This window comes from Mchenga conophoros, linkage group LG5 (genome assembly GCF_057382185.1).
Source record: "Mchenga conophoros isolate Kocher_MC1m ecotype Shallow Benthic linkage group LG5, M_conophoros_male_GT1.1, whole genome shotgun sequence".
Lineage (NCBI taxonomy): Eukaryota > Metazoa > Chordata > Actinopteri > Cichliformes > Cichlidae > Mchenga > Mchenga conophoros.
Window position 1 is genome coordinate 24,584,495 of NC_140530.1, and position 19,021 is coordinate 24,603,515.

The following is a 19,021-nucleotide window of genomic DNA, read 5'->3' on the forward strand; positions in this document are numbered from 1 at the left end:
TGAGGGTAGGAGGGGGATCAACGTGTGAACGAAATCAAAGGAGAGGAATCTGGTTTTTAAATGAATTTCAATGATGAGTTTCCATCCCTTCTTTGTGGGGGCTGCACAGGAGGTGCAAGGAGATGTCTGAATGTCTCTGAACCCTTTTAAGACTTCATATGGGTCTGAGGCTTCCAGTGACCGATTCATTTTGGAAGCTTGTCTGAACAACAAAAGGTAAAATGATTACGGTGTGGAAAGAAAGGAAAATAATGATAATAATTTGGCATTTCTAGACTGGTGCATTTTTTTTTTGCAAGGTTCAAGTTCCTGCTTCAGCTAAATTGGTGGCATCTGTGTGCAATTAGCTATCAGGGATTCAGAGGCAGTAAATAAGAGCTTCATAACCAGTCACACATTTGGAGGAGCTTGAAAATGTCCTCTGTTAACCCCAGTCCAACATTAAAATTGGGAGCATCACCAAAAAAAGACAGGATTAAAACACACTGTTAAATTTGAACAGGGGTAACCCTGGAAACAAAGTGTTTATTTACTTGTGATAGTGTGATACCCATATAGCCATCTTTATAAACAGAGTGTAGAATCTGAATTTTTAAATTTCAGTTTGAAGTCCAGCTGAAGTCTGAGTGCTACTGAATAACCACATTAAATGCATTATAAGGATAATTGTAGCACGGTGTCTCCAGAAGCTATCACTTGTATGATGCTAGTCTGCCTTCAGCACTGATGATTTGATTTGAAAACTTGCAACAACCAAAAATTCAGTATTTAGATGAAAATCAATTAACAATAGTAAGTTTTTATAAATGAAACTAGAAAATGTTTGGGATTTTTCATTCGTCAGAATTGCTTTTTCTTTTAAATACTTACATTGATGTCTTTCCCTGACAAAACACATTCAGTCTTCCTTTGGGGGGCAACAGGCCAGTGGATCTGACAGTGAAAAATACACAAGCTGGTTAGCTGTAAACCCATGCCGAGCTTGGGCAGTTCAGTGTTTAGGTAGAAACTTTCTTACTATGAGAGGCTCCTTGTTGATGTCATGTAGATCCAGAGAGAGTATATAATCTTTGCTGCCCACATACATGCGGTCATGGTCCTCGTCCATGAGAAGGATCCGATAGTCGGTTGAATTCAGCAAAAAGGAGAAGTGGTGAGCAGTGCCGGTAGACTTCAGCTCTATAAAGGGGCAAAAAAAGTGCAAAAATAAATGTTTTTGTTCATACTGAACCTGCAATTACTGTAGTAGAAAAACACACAATAAAACTAGAAAACCCAAACCACAGACATAGTCTCAGGAATTGTGTGTCGGCTGCCTTTTTCTGGAACACATACGCACAAACACACAAAGTATTCTATTGTTAAAGACATGGCAACATACTAATGATGCCAAGCCTACCATCAAACTATCCAAGATTAATTTACAGATTATGTTTTTACCCCCCAATTACATCCTGCCATAATGGGGTTATGGTCAGACTAAATATGGGTACGGCGGGCTTGACTAAAGCAAGCAGACAAAAAATAACTCACGGGAATCCTAAATGAATGGCAAGAGAGACGCAAAAGATCAGTCACAAGTTATGGGAACAGTAAGAAGTCAAATACCACGCTGTTTATTACAACAGGCCACATGGTTGATAACATTCAGGGCCGTGGAGTCTGAACCTCAGTTGTAACAAGCTGTGAAGGGGATGATAGACTTTGTAACAATCTCCCCTGGTGAATTAGCCACGAATGAACCGATGTGCTCCCTGGGAAGCAAAACACCGCAGCATACTTTCCTCCATATCGCTGTTAAATCTATTTTGAAATGAAACTGATGGCTCACATACTGCACGGGGAGGCTCAGTGGTGTGAAAATGTGACTTTCAGTGCTGCTGTACAAAAAGCAGATTCCTCCCCCGATCCTCTTATTATCTTTGGAGCAGCTCTGATAAGTGTATCTGTTTCTCTTGTCTTTCAGAATTTGCTTTGTGAAAGCTGAGATTGTTCTGTTTGTAGAGAAAGCCCAAGGATCCCATGGAAGGCCTGTTCAGGTTCCACTTTAATGGGACCGTACAAATGCTCTTATGCTCTGTGTAGCCAAATCTAAGAGTCACTGGAGATGAAAAAGACTCCATATGGCAGCTATAACGACTTTCCTTAACCCGACCGAGGAAGAAAGTCTTACTTAGGGAAATAAAAGACAGCATGAAGTTCTCCACCTGCACGGGACATGTGGAAATACTGACATGAATCCTCTCCTAGAGAGCTTCTTCCCTGTTGGTTTGCTGAGCTCCTTCAGAAACTGTGAAATGCTGCAGTCACGGTGCAGCATCATGGTGCGCGGGTAGTAAACAGAAACAGACGTGCCTGTCACCCATGTAATTCTCATAAGATGCCTCCAAACACATTAAACAGTTTAATAGTAACCCCGATATGCGATTTTGCCATGCTGTGGTGAAAGTACACGTCAGGGGTTTTATTTTTAAGTCTATTCTGTTCCCCGAATCCTGAAAAAGCATTAAATCAGAAATAAGATGAATATTTTCTGAGGTTTGATTTTTTCAGTGTATTTGAGGGTTTCCAGGAAAGACTGCCATGTGTAATCCAGGATTACTGTATTCATGCAAAAGTCGCACTCACAAACACATAGATAGTATCCTAAGACAGTCGAGCACCAGACTTGTTCTATAAACATCTTCCATCTTCGTTTGCTAGTCAACTAAACACAGCCTGTTATCTGCTGTGGCAAGCCCAGCAGTCAAACGATACTGGAACTTCAGCCGTGACCCCACATTTATCACCTCTGCACTCAGATCTACATGCACGGGCATCAGAAAGGGAGAGGACCGGCTGCCATAAATCAGACAGTTAGGTCACTGCAAACCAGACTAGACGGGCAGACAGACAGACAACCTACTACATTACAAGTAAACGTTCGCCTAAACATATCACCTGTTAATAGCAACCAGCTTCAAGTATCTGACAGCCTGTCATCTTTCTCTCTTGTGAATCTCCCATCCAGGATCACTGGATCGATGTGCTTCACCCCAAAGCAAATCAAATTTCATCCTGTCAGAAGTGACCTAATTAATCCCGATGTGGGGAAAATGACCAGTCAATTGTATACTAAAAAAGCTGCACTGGGAAAACTCAACATGTATTAATATGGGAACCATGATTTAACAGATATTAACTGAGGTACCTGTCCAAGATTACATGTCACTTACACATCACCAGCATCCTAACATCTACAGCACTTCGGACTCATTCCATGTGCTGTGGATGTTTGTCTACATGAGGACTACAGCTCCTTCAGCTAAAATAGAACAAAGATTGAAATGGTGGATGAAATCACTTCTTTTGTAAAAATTAACTAAATTAATACAGATTTTACTTGCTGTCAAATAATGTTTTTGTTCTGTTTTTTAATTTGTTGTTTGTGGTTGTATTTTGCTGGTTTCTGTATTTTAATTTATTAGAATCTATTTTAATCTACTGCTTCATTGATGTCTTTTTCTCTTTGTAAGGTGACCTTGTGCTTTAGAAAGGCGCCCTTAAATAAAATGTATTATTATTATTATAAACTCTTGGAAATCAGATATAAGATATCTATATTGCACAAAGTTAAAACTCGCAGGCCTAAAACACTCTTAAATGACAGTATTCTCTTTTTTAAATTCTGGCATATCTCAGTTATTGTGCTGAGCAATGAGGTAAAGTATATGACATCAATTAAAAACTCTTAACAACAATTAGGACAGCACACAAAGTGGGTTCAAGATACCGCACCATCTGAACTCCGTTAGTAAAACTTCATGATCTGTTTGACTTGAAAATTTGAGAATTATGTTCAAAGCAATACGTGATCACCTTTTGTGATTTATAGAAAATGGCAAGTTCAGTAGATCAGTTTAACGTCGTTTATTTTGTTTCTCTCTTTTGAGCTTGTGAATGAACTCAGCTCAACTCAAAATACGACGTGAGATTTCTAAAGCATACTGGCTCCTCTCATCCTGACATTTTAGTCGGTGCAAATGACGTGGCAAGCTTTCACAAAGAAGAAACATTACATCCCTGCAAGGTGAGACACGCTAAAACACATTTACCTTGAAATAATGCCTGAGGTGTGGTGAGATTAGTGGTGAAGTATGGTAACAGTCCACCTCGAACCACACATACACTCTATTGTCAGCACAAATTCATCTTCTCAAAAAGCATTCCTGTGTGTTAAGGAGCTCAGACTAAATGGTTGTTTGAAGCAAAGAAAAACGCTCCAAAAAACAACCAAAAACAGGCATTTAACATGGAATTAAATGGCTGAAATTACCACCAGCTGGTACATTCAGCAATGATAGGGCACAAGTGCAATGATAGTGCACCAGGTCCTGCATTTTTTTTTAAAGACCACAGAACCTCGTGTATATCACCCAGCTTCCCAGCAAGGTCTTTGTAATAATTACCAGACAGTCAGGCAGGCAGAACATTGTCTTTTTCTTTCTCTATGACCTTTCTCTAATTGCCTTCAGTTTGTTGAACAAAACTCAATCGACTCTGCAGAAATGTGAATAACACAGACTAGTCAACTGATCCTTTAGTTAGTCACCTATGTGATCCCTCTGCTCTGCTTTGAAGCTAAGGTATATAGGCTTTTATATACTTTATATTTTTATAGGCCAGTATTTGTACCATGGTGTGTTGTTCCTGGATCAACCCTAGTCAGGGTCCTCAAAAGGACATAAATGACCCCTGTTTTGTATCTATAAATAGATAATAAAACACGTACCACACAGACACCACTACTGCTTCTTTAATGCCTCTTTCAGCTTAAGCCCCTTCCTCACAATCAATCTGCACTTAGTACGAGGGAGCAGGCAACAGAAAATCCCGCATACCTGCCCAGGCATTCATGGCATGTGGTCTAAATTTCCAAATTTACTTATGTTCACATTCTCCAAAGTAAAGGTGTGGTTCTACCTTGTTGCAGCTTGTCTGCAGCCAAGCATGCAAGGATGTGTCCCTAAAAGTAACTTTATATATAAGACTGTCTGTAAAACTCCCTTGACTAGCACTGTAATTAATACCCTATGAACAGCTGAACTTGCTTTTCTGTAACCATATCGACAATCCAAGTTGTGCAAGATTACTGAAAATACTCTTTCACTTTTACCTGTTTAGAGTCCCAATAGGATGATCAACTTCATTGGTAAGCATTTGTTAAGTATGGTGATAGTAATTAAGCATAATGACTGCAAGCAAGGAAACTAGCTTGTCTGTGACTGTCAAATGTTCCACTAGAATTAGTGTGGTGTGGTTGCACATCCCAACTAGCCAGTTAGAATTTTGTTAAGACATGACCTTTGAACATCGGATGCAACAAGCCATCATTTCTTTCTTTTATTAATCTTTTTAGATTTGTGTAAATTTAGCACAAACCAAACACATACTATGAAGTCATACCGACCTTTGACCACCAAATTCTGATTTCTTCATCTTTGAGTCCAAGTGGATGTTTATGCTAAATCTGAGGAAATTCCCACAAGGCATCCAAGAGATACCACATTTATGACAAGCTGACAACACGATGAACCACTAAATGTCCACATATACTCACTTTACCTTATCGCCGTATAAACAAAAAGTGGTTTTAAAAGGAGGAATACACTGTACATACTCAACATCAAATTACAGCAAACAACTTAAAGTAAAACAAAAAAAATTCTGTGTTGCTGTTTGAGCACAAATTAAACAAACAACGACAGCATGTTTATTTGTGCGCTTATAGCCACATAACAAACATACTGGAATTCAGGCCGTTTCACTAGCTAAACTCATCTGCTGCCCGTGTGACATACAGATATGATATAAGAAGTGTCATTGTTTTTTGAGCAAGCTTACCTTTAAAGAAAATATCTAGTTCTAAAATAAATAAAAATGAGCTGTGGATTAGCAGAGTTACTTCGGAAAACACTGACACACTTGCCATTTAGGTTCGAAGACTTTAATCTGCTTGAAGACGCATGCAGTCTAGGACTTTCTTTCATTCAGTGCATCTCTCAAGTGAATACTGAATGTCTGGGGCCAGTGTATCTTTGTGTGTTTGCACAGAATGGAGAGGTCATTGGGGATAAAAGAGCATCTGAACAGCGGTGGGAATGCTTATCAGCTCAACCCGACTTGGTGTTTGTCTTTCGTGTTTGCCTCAGTTCAGAACCTCATAATCAGCCTCTCACCACCCTTTGGGGTAAGGTCTATTGACTCACAACACATGTCACTGGAGCTGATTGCTGCTTACCTGCGCCTGTCAAGGAGAAATAATTGGCACCAGATTACATCTTATCTTAGAGCTTCCGGATGCTGTCACTCAGATGCTCTTCATGCTTGTCTGCTACTGATACACGGTATTAGTGTGTGTGTGTGTGCGCGCGCGAGTGTGTGTGTGTGTGTGTGTGTGTGTGTGTGCTCACAGAGAAAGAGGTAGAGCTCTCTGATCCTCACATCAAATCAGAGACACCTGTCTCCCACTGCACAAATCGAAGGCAGGGAAAGATTGATTTAAGTTCACTTCCTGAGTGGAAATGAGAGATTATAACAAATCTATTTCTGCTGTTACAGATGACAGAAAAGGTTAATTAAAGCACATGGGAGAAGAAGATCCCTGGTTCAGCTGACAGCAAAGGTCATGCAGTTTCTCTGTATCTGGTCCACAAACCTGACCTTTGTTAAAGTTGCATTATATGGTATCTATATGACGTGATCAGAAACAAGAGCAACTACATCCAGAGACTGAAGAGGATTGACTTGCCTTATGGCTTTTGAACCCTCAGACAGAACAGCAAACATCAATCAGTTATTACTGTTGATTTTCTTTTTTAAAGAAAAGCAAAAATAACTTCAGGCTTTTTTAAAACACAGTGTAAGAGTTTTGATTGAAACATATTTAAATAACCAATACAAACGCTTGAGGCGGTTCCCGGTCCAGAACGCTGGCTTTTCTCTCTGTACACAGTGCCACAGACAGCTGTCCTCAGCAGAGTTGAGGGTGAAAGGTTAAAGGACATGAGGGGTCTGCGGTGAAAGCTCACAGTGGCCTCCTTACGTTCAGCAGAGCTGGGTGGTCATGATGATGTTTGGGTGGGGTGCTTAAAGAGGATGGGACCGGTGAGAGGTGGGATATTGAAAAGTCTGAATGGGGGAGGGCACAATTTTGTTGACTCTCTTCCTCTATAACGCTAATCTCTAGATTTTAAAGAAAATAACTGGTTGTTCCTTACTTTGGTTTCGGTTTTATGCCATAGCATTGTGCGCTCTTGTGGCTGGCTGCTGTATGCACGAATGTTTGTGTACACGTATGGCTGGGATGGTGTTTATGCTGTGATAAAGCTGTTTGTTGTTGTAGCTGTGCCATCGCTTGCAGCGGGCTGGTCAGGATGGCGGCAGTGGTCAGTGGTGACAACCTAGTTTAGAAGGATTATGGAGAGGGCTGAATAATGAGACAGAGCGGGTGTGAATGAGTGAAAAATCCTCCTCTCCCCGGCTGACCTTTGGCCTGGCACTTAGAATAAATACTCTCCCTCTTTGTCAGCTGCACTAACACAGAGCCAGATGTATAAAGATCTCTCAAAGGAATCTTCTGATTCCTATTTATAGTTTTTTCCTGATTCTTGATTTGATTAGGAAAATTTGCATCTTTCTCAAGCCAAGTTGTCAGTGGATCAGTTCCCTTCCTGCTGACTTTAGCCAGAACTGAACAAAGTGTAATTTTCATCATGTCTTTTGGCTTCCTTGTGTTGCAAGGCTATTGCCAGTATGCTGTTAGCTGGGGGCAATAAGAGGAGGGTAATTAGAAGGTAAATTTAGAGAGACCATTAGCAGCAAGTGTTGACTCAGGGTCTACTGGGGACAACTGCCACCTCTACCTTCTCCGGGTGTTCCACTCTCAGTCAAGCACTGAGAATCTACTCTATTCCCTATGGTGATTTTTCACCCACAACAGCAAATGTTACGGTAGAGGAGTGAGAATGGAAGGAGGAGTCCCGAGGGTAGAGGAGGCTGACAGCGAACCTAAGAACTTCCATTTATCAAAGCAGGCAGGAGAGAGCCATAGAAACTCTGAGTCAAACTCTATGAAAGCTCCTCTGTACAGCCAAGGCAGAGAGGCTGAGACTCCTCTAGAGCTGCTTCAGGGCCAAAAACAAAGCTCACAAAGGCACACAGAGGCTCTTCAATTCTAATCATGAGTTGGAGTGAGGACGAAAACACCCTGATTGTCTGCCCAGCTACACACAAACACTGATTAGGACCTCCGCTGCCAGGTTAGTTAAAAAACAAGAGATGGAAGAGAGACTTAAAAGTCAACAAAGTAATGAGCAAGTATGATCTTCATCAACAATATACAAACAGCACAAATACACAGAGATCAGCCACAACAACAAAAACACTGACGGCTAAGTGAAGCGCTTAGAAGTGATTAACATTAATCATCTTGCATGCAATGTTCTGATGGGAACCTTTGGGTCCTGGCATTCATGTGGGGTCTACTTCTTGGTAGGTACCACCCACGTAAACACTGATGCAAAATAAACACACTCCTTTATGGCAGACAGGTCTCCAAGCTCCCTAGATCCCAATCTTATTGACCACGAGATGCACCTGAACAAGAATGATCCATGGAGGCCCTAACTCACAACTCAAAGGACCAAAAGATTCACTACCAGCGTCAAAGTGCAAGACCCTCCTGCGGGTTTGGACACATCACACCTGTTGTGGCAACATAAGGTCAACAGATCAGTGTATTCCTTCATTGCCCAGGTAAAGTTTGTGTTTACGTTTTTGTTTATGGAGACTCATTTTAGCATTTCCTTTATTTATTTATTTTGCATCTAAGAAACTATGGCTTAAACAAACAGTGTATTGGTGAACAATCCCTTGGGTGGTGGTCAGCCTCATCAGATGAACTGGTCACGTGGTATGATGTAGTCCAACTTTAATATCTTGGACAGAAACTGGAAACTTTATTCCTCTTCTCTTCTGGAAATCCAGTTCACTCCACAGGCAGCCATATGTGGGAAGGTGCAGGCACAAGTTTTTTCAGCAAATCCTCCTAAAGGTTTAATGTAAGTGACAAAAATATCTAGCGGCTGTAGAAATCGGGACTCTTGTCTCTCAGGGGGAATGGAGAAAACAGTGTTGCATTGTTTAAAAACCACACCGTCCACAGAGGAAGGTGGTCAGACAGATTTGGAGGTCACAGGAAACCACTGCTTATTTGAGGTTCTGAACTGACGGTCTTTTGTGACACCACAAATATCATTACAAATCTGATAAAAAGGGTTTTGTGCATTAATCAAGCATTGTAGTATTGTCCAATTGGAAAAACTCTTAATTCATGTCCAGATAAGCCAATAAACAATGTAACAATTTATATCAGCTGGGATCAAAACGAATGAACTTTTAAATTCATATTTTTGAGAAAATTACTTTTGAATTATTCCTTTAATTTACAAAATGAAACCAAATCATTTCCCAGAGAGGAGCGACATGTAAACAAATATCTCAAGATCATTTATCACGTTGCCATCCAGCAACAATTTCTTCACACTGAACATTTCCATCAGCCTTGCCCACCACCCAGAACAATGTGGGAATTCTTTAAAGATATATGCATACAGCTCTAGTAAATATATTATAGCAGCTATACCACCCCTATTTACATTAAATCATTCCTGCTTAACGCCATTTTCATTTATCAACAAGCTTCCTCAAACACCTCTCATATTCTTTGGCTTGTCTGATCCTGCTAGTATCCACTAGCCTCTGTCTGCATACCAGCCCACTGAGATAACAAATGCCTTTTTTCTGCCGAATCTTTTTCTCTTTTCTTTGGCACCCAGCATGCTGCAGGTGGAAAAGGTAGAGAAATTCGGGAAATGTGTTCAGTGAAGATGTATTTTGCTCCTGCTGTCACTCTTGTTCTTCACCCATTTAAATTAGATGTATAAAGAGGGTTCTCAAGTGGCATGTCTAATAACATTAGGCCTTTTGAACAAGTTTTAACATTTTTATTAAAAAACAACAAAAAAAAGAACATAAAATGTATTTTTATTGCTACTCACCAACTATGATATTTGATTGTGTAAAATAAGATGATCAGTAAAACTTTGTAATATTAACATAACACTGTCATTACACCCCAATGATCAGACAGGCCAAGCTTCAAGGCCACCAAAATCTCTGAAATGATCATTCTACAACCCACTGATGTGGAAGTGCCAGAAGCCCATCTGAGTCAGCTCAGTTGACATTATGCCACATACCCTGCTGCTGCATACATCCACTTGACCCCACGTCACAGCTACACAATAGCGGGGTTACCCCCGACCAGGTACGTGTCACCACACATCCCCAGTTCAGCCTTGTGCACTAATGCTGCATGACAGGCAAAAGACAACCAGATAATTCTCGACAATCATGCGGCTGGTTGTTGAGCGGTGTGGTGTGGTCGTCCGATGGGCTGCTGTAGTTTGGACCTCCTCAGCTGTCTGACAGGCTTTGTTCTCAGAAACTGTGGAGTTACGCGTTGGTGCAATGGCAGAAGCAGGCATGGTAGCTCATAAGACCTTAGTGTCCTTTTGAAGCCAGCTTAAAGGGTCCAATTAAAGGAAATATCATTGTAAATGTTTCCCGCACCATCTGTTGCACTGTCACATTCTTGACAGACTACTGACACCATTTATTTGACAGTAGCAGAATAGCATTGGGTATGACAATGGTATTCTATTGGCCAGTCAATATCAGTATGAAATATCTCAACTTTGGATGAAATATTCATTGAATTTTCTAGAAATTTCCACACATCCCCAAGAGGATGAGCACCAGTGACATCTGGGGATCTTCCTGAATTTTTCTCTAATAGTTATTTCACCAGATATTAGCTGCTGTTGACATTCATGTCTCGTTTAGAATTGGAGTACACTGATAAATGATCATTTGTTTACATTGAGATATATTACAAAAATATTCCCATAAATATAAATATTTATGGGCTGCCACTACGAGCAATTATTGACTGAAACTTCCATGAAGGTCAAGATTTTTCAAAACACTCCCTCAAGAGATGATCTTTCCCAGACGAATCAAATATAACATTCCTCCAGTAATCCACTCCATTAGAGGCCAGACTGTGCACTGGTCAACCAGCAGATCAATGGCATTGATCCCACAAGATGACTATAAAGATAATTACATTCAGAGGAAAAAAAACAACAAAAACAAAACTCTGCCTCCAAGTACAAATACTGAAACAACAAAATTGGCTAAAAAAAAGTTAATTAACCTGCAAAGATTCTCTTGAAAGTTGAACATATACTCAAACATACACATATATTCCCTGAACAGTTTTTATAGGTAATACCCGAGCTTCTTTTACTCAGGAGCAGCCCAGAAACAATATTATGCTTCTTCTTATGGCCGAGGCGAGAGTAGTTGAGCCCCACTAATGCCTGATGTTGTTTTAAAGCGTTTCATTTCTTTGATTTAAGCTGCTTACACCAAATATCTCCTATAACTAAATCCCCCTGAGAAAAAGACCAAATTGAGGCAGCAACTATATCTCTGTGCGTCTGATTCTGTGTTGTGTGTCTACCAAGTCCAGCAGCCTTCACTTCTGTGATTCTTTTATGTTTTGTGGCTTTTATGCAAGGACTGACACTTCAGACAAACTTATATTCTGTCTGCAGACAACAGCAGTTATCACTGAGTCTAGCATCCCACTGCCTCTTTTCATCAATCATCTTTTGTTCGTCACCCTTTAAACACTAACCCTTTTTGGATTTTAGTACATTTGCAAGCATTAGAGAGATTCAATGCAGGCTCACATCAACACAAACACATGCGTGCACACGGGGGTTTGATTCTGACATTGAATGAGATCAGCGGGAAAGTTTGGTGAGAGCTGCGGGAAGAAAAGAAAGTAGGGAAGGCCAACTGGTGAGAATTAGCTGACTGGGTGCTGTGAGTGAAAGAGCATCCATGTTAACTGTCTACTTGCTGTCTGTCAGTCTATCTGGCATAAATAGGAGGAGATGAGTGGGGAAAACAAAGTGGGAGATGATGACCATCAGTCAGGGGTATTCATATTTTCTTAGCGCCTGTATGATGGACATAGGCTATAGTAAGAATGTGGGAGAGGAGAGTAGGAGCAGAAAGGGGGGAGGGGTAACTGAAAGAAACGTAGAGCCACAGAAGCTTTAGAAATAACTCGGTTTCGGGATATCTTTGAGATCTATTAATGCATGCTTGTTTTGCATCTGTGGTTTACAAAGGGTCTCTGCAAAGACAACAAAATGACACAGTGGCAGGAGAGCTAATCCTAACTTTAAAGTGCAAAAATACATCACGGTTGCAGCAGGGACTACAGGTGGAACTATATTCTCACAGACAAACAGTGAATTTCAATGCCATGAGCTTTAGTGTTACCTTTTTCTTACAAGCAATATCAACTTCCACATGTGACTACAGAAATATTAAGCTCTGAAGTGGAAGACCTGGATTATTTAAAAATGAAGGGGCCTTGCAGAAAATAATTACAGGCTAAAAATGATCATTTACATTCCAGCAGGTTAAACATGCGCTTTAAAAGCAGAAAATGTCTTTCAAGACGAAACACGTTGGCAGCCATTATATCTTTAATGGATAAAGTGAATTGTCTGCTGAAGGTGGGCCCCACTCTCTCATACCACCCTGCAATTAAAGTAAAGCTATCCAAGGTCAGGCTGAGTGACAGGCTGACAGACCTATAGATTACTGTCTGTCTGTGTAATTCACGATCCTTTCTGCTTCTCTTGCGGACTGGCGCACACACTCTGAAATTTTTAAACACCAGTGCTTGGTAATTTGGCAGCTTTTATGTTTGATAGACAGCTGGGACATCCTACCTTGTGACCCTTGTGGCCTTTTTTTCCCACCCATGACCACGAGGGTCAGCATTCAGGGGGTGTCTGTTTAAGAACAGAGCTCAAACAATGTGTGAATAGCTACGGTTAGGTTCAAATTCATTCGAAGTTTCCCAAGTGAAACTGTGATACTGAATGGTGAGATTTTTCGCAGATATAGGAGGCAGAGGTATCAAAATTGGCAGAGTTCAAAGTGAGGAATGGAGAACAGATGGATAAAATCATAGAAAAAACAGATACAAGATAACTTGTCTGCCCTACACAGCCCACATCAAGGCCTGTCACATAAGACCTTCGTGTCAATGCCGTGCAGCAATTACTGCACTCCAGGCATGAAATGGGCAAGTGAGATTGGCCTGTGTTCAAATTGCAAGCTTTATCAATTACATACACCATGTGGAACAAAACTCTGGATGCAACGGATCAGAAAATGGTGAAGAATTTTCTGGTATGTTATTGTTGGCAGTTCTGCTCTGTGAGATTTAGTATGCAGTGGAGGTAGATAAGAAATGTTGAAATGACCTTTTCAGCAGTTAAGCAGTCATGACACAGTTAAGCCTCCACCAGCACATTACATTGTGCTTTAAAATTCAGTGGTTCGTAGCTATTTGGGTTTAGGCTCATATGTCGCAGCATACATACTGCTGTCTGCACTTTTACATCCATCATGTTTAACAAAAGAAAGTATTAGCTGGAAGCACGTTTTGATAGGAGAACGATGACGACAGATAGAGAAACACGAAGAGCAACACAGAATGAGAGGAAGGTAGGGCGCTTATCAGTTGGAAGGAGGCGCCTTGCGTGACAGTGGGAAATGCTGGTCACAGTCACCCTCCATCCCTCCTTGCATGGGGTGCTGAAAGAGGCCAATGATTGCACAGACACATAGAGGCTAAAAATGCTCTTATCTTGCACTGTCATACCTTGTCATAAATCAGTGCTTAACCATCCGCTCTGCACTGATAAGGAACCCAAACACAGACTATTCTACATCAGGAATGGAGAGAGACTTTTTTCCTTTATGAGTGGCCCCTCTCACCCACTCGCACTCCCATCTCCTGTCTTCGTTATCATTTTTTCATTCATCAGATCTGAACGGCAGACAAGTTTCTTTCTTTTTTTTTTTGTGCCTGAGATTTGTTTGTTTGCAGCTTGCCATATTTTCTCTTGTAGCTTTTCCAGCAGTCTGGTTATGATCATCTGAAGAACTAGTGAATCATCCGCAGCACTCACACATGATAGAGCTGGAAGAGCTGAGGGATAGTCTTTTGATTGTCATGCAACTGGGTCCTGCAATAGAAAAATATTTTGCAACAAAGATATTTAAACTGAATCTGAAAATAGGCTGTCAAGAGACTACTGCGATACAATAAGTGTATGCTGCGCAGTTTATCTCATATTTGGTAGGCGAGGCAATACATAATCCCCGCAGCTAGTTTCTTATCTTAACAATTTATGTGTTTTCATAACTGAGGAAATATTCTTAGTGCTTTTTCCCCAATGACCTTTCCAATTACCTTTAGCGTTGAGATAACCTTTACAGACATTATCACTTTCAGATAAAAAAATAACTCACTCAGGTTATATTAGGCAATCTTAACACTTAAAATCCTTGAAGCACTGGAGCATGAGGAAGCTATCATCCTAAGGGAAAAATTACACTTCTCATGCACTCCATACTGTATTATTTATATCTTGTCTACTACACAGAAATTTCATTTTGCTGTCCACAATACCCACTAGGCTTAACTTCCTGTTGGACAACTCTGTGTGTTTGTAAAAATGCTGGGCTTCTCTGTGGAACTGAAGCATTGTAATTTTGTGGGGTATTTGAGTCTTTATTTCATAAGGACAGGCGCTGAGGAAAAGAGCAAGACAGCAAGTTTTCAACCCAGGGATCTGCTGCTCCCATGTGCTACATTTTGACTATCAGCTTGACTACACATACAGCAGTAGTTTTGGGGCAGTTGTGACTTGGGATCGTCTACTAATCAAAAGGTCGGTGGTTAGATCCTTCAACTTGTATGTCAAAGTATCTGTGGGCAAGACGTGGATTCATCATGGGCAACTCTGGATTCAGTAAGTCTGTGAATGTTAGGTTAAAAAAATTGAAGGTAGTGAAAAAAAGCACATGTGTGTGCATGAGGCTTGTAGTAACAAATCATTTTGAGAGCTTAAATTGAGCAGAAAAGCACAGTATCTATTTACCATTTAGTTTTCACTGCAAAAATAAACATAATTCAGTTAAAAACCAAACCATGCAAAAAATGTTGAAAAGCAAACAAGGATCCTGTTGCTTTTAGGGTCTAATTTGCTCATAATGTCTTGCAAAGATTTGTGAATACGCATGAACAGAAGGTTTAATAGGACGGTGTAATCTCGCCACGGTAGTGAAATGGTAAATTTCACACTGTGCACCAATCCTGTTTGCTAATGGCACTCGTGTAATCAGAGCCACAGGCGAATGAATTCGAAGCATCTCATGCTTTCTAAATACGATAACACTTGAACGAAGCGTCATTTGGATTGGAGATCATACTTTTTGTTTCCTCTGTCTGATTCTCAGCTGAACTGACCGCATTAAAACTAAATCTGTCAGCCATGGAAAATAGTTTGTGCCTCTGTGTTTGTGCCAAGAGGTGCTGCCTCTTCTAAGGTTCCTGAAAGGCTGTCTGTGGTCTTCCATCATTGTAGTGTGGTGAAGCACAAGATCCAGAGGAGCATCAATCCATCTAACATGAAATCCTACAGAACATGAAAGCCCAGGATCATAGCCAAGCTTTGAGTAATGACTGTTTTGCCATTTGTGCCAAGAGGAGAAAAAGTGAGAGACGAGAATGATGAGAGGCAGAGGGAGTGTGAGCAGAGGGAGGCAAAGGACAGACAGAGATGCTTTGAGCGTTAATGCCATGCCAATGTATGCCACTCCCCCTCTGCCTCCCTGGGGACATGAATGAAGTAAATGAATGATGGACCCAACCCACATGAACGCCCCTCTTCTATTGAGACCAAGCAGTCCATTCACGGGGATGAGTGAGGCGTCGACACCAACAACAACAATAACAACAGCAACATAGGAGGCCTTTACTCCCATTTCTCATTCATACATATGTATGCAGTAACACAGGCACACACATATGGCGCATACACCATGGACAACACTGCCAACATACCATTAAGGACACCTAGAGAAGGTTCCTGAGAACAGGGCTGAGTAACAAAGCTGGAGGAAAAGGGGCGTAAATAGGCCAGGCATGGAGAAAAATCTTGGCATCGTGTCAATGCAAACGCTACAATGATTACGGATGAGAGGCCATATCCTCCCATCCACAATCGACACATTATCAGGAAGCACATCAGTGTATAAACCCAGAAAACACAGCTTGGAAAACTCATGTTCTACCCCATTCTGCCCTTCCTATTGTGCCCAGTTCCTCTCTGTTGCTCGTCCAGGACTAAATGGGTTCAGGGGGGTTCTCGGCCACACAAGCGTGATCTCACTCAAAGCTCTGACCTTGAAACTCGGTCATTCCTTGCCTGAAGCCAAAGTAGCTAATGGAACGTAGGAAATACAAATCCGATTCAAGCGAAATCAATCTGACAAGGAAAGCTTTGCTATTTACTGAGCATTTACATCTCAAACTTTGAAGGTGGGTTTGGTAATGATGTTAGCATCTGACAGAGGCTCGGTTTTCACCAGTTATGCATCATGCAGAGAGAATGTATGTAGAGCATATGAAGGGAGAGGTTAGTAACTAAATGATGAAATACAACTCTGACAGGAGGCAGGAGGAGGAGGAATGTTCTCCTCCTCCTTTTTTAATCCAATAGTGAGACTGCTGCAGCCTCCCACAGACTCATGGTCAGACTCAACCATAGGCCTCATTTCTGCCACAATCACATAGACAGCTACTTGGTAGTTATCCAGTGTGTATACTCAGAGACTTTAACAGACTACATCTCCCACACCTGCAAAAGAAAAAAAAAATCATACGATTACAGGTATTTGATGTTATTCGGCTTTCTGCCTAAAGTCAGCTTTGGCCCATCACTTAGGAAAGCAAGCATTTCCCATAAAACCAACTTGGCAATGTGTAATGGTTGTGAAATATTTGTACAAGTTTGTACTTTGCTTTCAAAACATTTTGTGTTGCTGGTGAAGACATGTGTGACACACTTGGGGCTTTAGTCCAAATTTCTTAGAGCACTCCTAAGCCAATCTGTATGACAATATGTGCATGTGAATAAACACACAGCAGTTTTTATGGATTCCAACATTAGGCTTCGCAGCACAAGGTTACAGCCAGGCCATTGGCACAGGACTGACCTGTGGAGGCTGTCCATGAAGGCACAAGCTGAAGTAAACCATCTTATCCAACACTCATATACAACTAATGGGAAGCAGACGCAAAATTCGACCCGAGTATGCCTTTTGCGCACCCACGCTCCTCTCCTCCTTTTCATTCTCAAATCCTTCCATTTATCCACTCTGCTCGGGCTGAGATAGCAAACCTGACACTGATGCCCTGTAGTCCATTAGCACTCTTAGAGCCTTCTCTGAATCAGCTCTGTTGCTCCCTTCACCTTTTCCTCCTCTCAGCCTGTCTTCCCGACAATCCTCATTTCTCTCTCAACCCTTATCTAGCATTCTCTGTCTTTCTGTATGTCCTCCTAGATATCTGAGTTGGAACAAGGCAAGTTCAAAAGGCTTTTATAGCATTTACAGTCATTATTATGTGCTTTATACGTTTTGATTTTTCAACTTTTATTTGTCACTATCTTGTGTATGCGACTACAGTTCTGTGCTATGCATACTGATATCTGTTATGTACTTTAAATGAAGTTTTAAAGTTTTTCTTTTTTAACTGGATTTCATTAAAGTTGAACATATCACGGGAACTGAGCCTATCACAGTTCAAGTCAGATTCAGATAATAGTAGAGTGATGCAGCTGCAGAAAATCCTCTTAGACACATGATACCACTGATAACTTTTCTACACATCATCGCTTCTAATGCAAAGTCACTCTCAAACAGACCTGTTATTGCAGATAGGACCAGGCTGACAGGAAAAGCCCCCCAAAAGGATGAAGACTCCAAGATTGTATGTGTTCTAATCCAACGAGATCAATCCTTTCTGTAAGATGCAATGGTTTGAACACTAGACAAGCAGTACAGTGGGAAGTGTTGCTTGACCAATCAAGCCGATTATAAATGTTGCCTGCAGAATGTACTATGCAGATAAATGTACATGTCTCAAACAAAACACTGGATAGTGATTTTGGAGAAAATATGTTCTGATTATAAATATTACTGTTTCAGCCATAACCGATACTATTGATAAAAGCTAAAACAACAACAAATCCTTGCACTTGGAACGCTTCTTTTAGCAAAAGTTTAGTATTTTTGCTTGGGATACATTAAAGTTGCTAATTTCTAATTCACATGATAATAAGTTTGGGGAAATTTCACTCACATCTGAAAGGCTTAATTTATGTATTATTTGTACTGGAAAAAGCTATTCAGCAGATCTATGGTCACTCAGGTCTTTCTGTGTGGAGTTTGCATTTTGTCCCAGGGCCTGTTTGGGTTCCCTCTGGACACTCTATCAACCTCCCACAGCCCAAACACATGCATGCTAGGTTAATTTGTGATTCTGAATTAGGTGTGAATGTGAAAGTGAATGCTTGTCTTTCTCAGTTAGCCCTGCAGCAGACTGTTGACCTATCCAAGCTGTACCCCGCCCCTTGCTTTGTGACAGCTGGAATAGGCTCCACCCCCACCACAACCCTGAATTGGATAAGCGAGAGAAAATGAATGGATGGATATTAAATGTTTGAAAGCCTTCCAAAGTAAAAATAAAGCAACATTACGTTGCTATTCAAGGTAGTTTATATTTAGTAACACAGACACATACATTTAAAGCCATATAAGACAGTAATGTATGTACCCTGAAAAGTATACCATCTAATATTTTCAAAATGGGCACCATAGGAATGAGGTCACTGGCACTGCGGTAACTAGATCCAAACACTGACAGACAAATAAAAATGAATGATAGCTGTCTAAGATAAACAAGTAGAAA

General features: G+C 40.8%; 1 protein-coding gene across 2 annotated transcripts in view; it reads right to left on the reverse strand.

The window, feature by feature from the left end:
• The window catches only part of sema3fa (sema domain, immunoglobulin domain (Ig), short basic domain, secreted, (semaphorin) 3Fa), a 45,171-nt gene that overhangs the window by 16,985 nt on the left and 9,165 nt on the right, over window positions 1-19,021 (reverse strand). For both annotated transcript variants that reach the window (XM_085274459.1, XM_085274460.1), the window contains exons 3-4: window positions 1,019-1,179; window positions 871-933 (exon numbers count right to left, since the gene is read on the reverse strand). In XM_085274459.1, coding sequence (XP_085130585.1) covers window positions 871-933; window positions 1,019-1,179 — 224 coding nt within the window. The remainder of the gene's footprint in view (window positions 1-870; window positions 934-1,018; window positions 1,180-19,021) is intronic.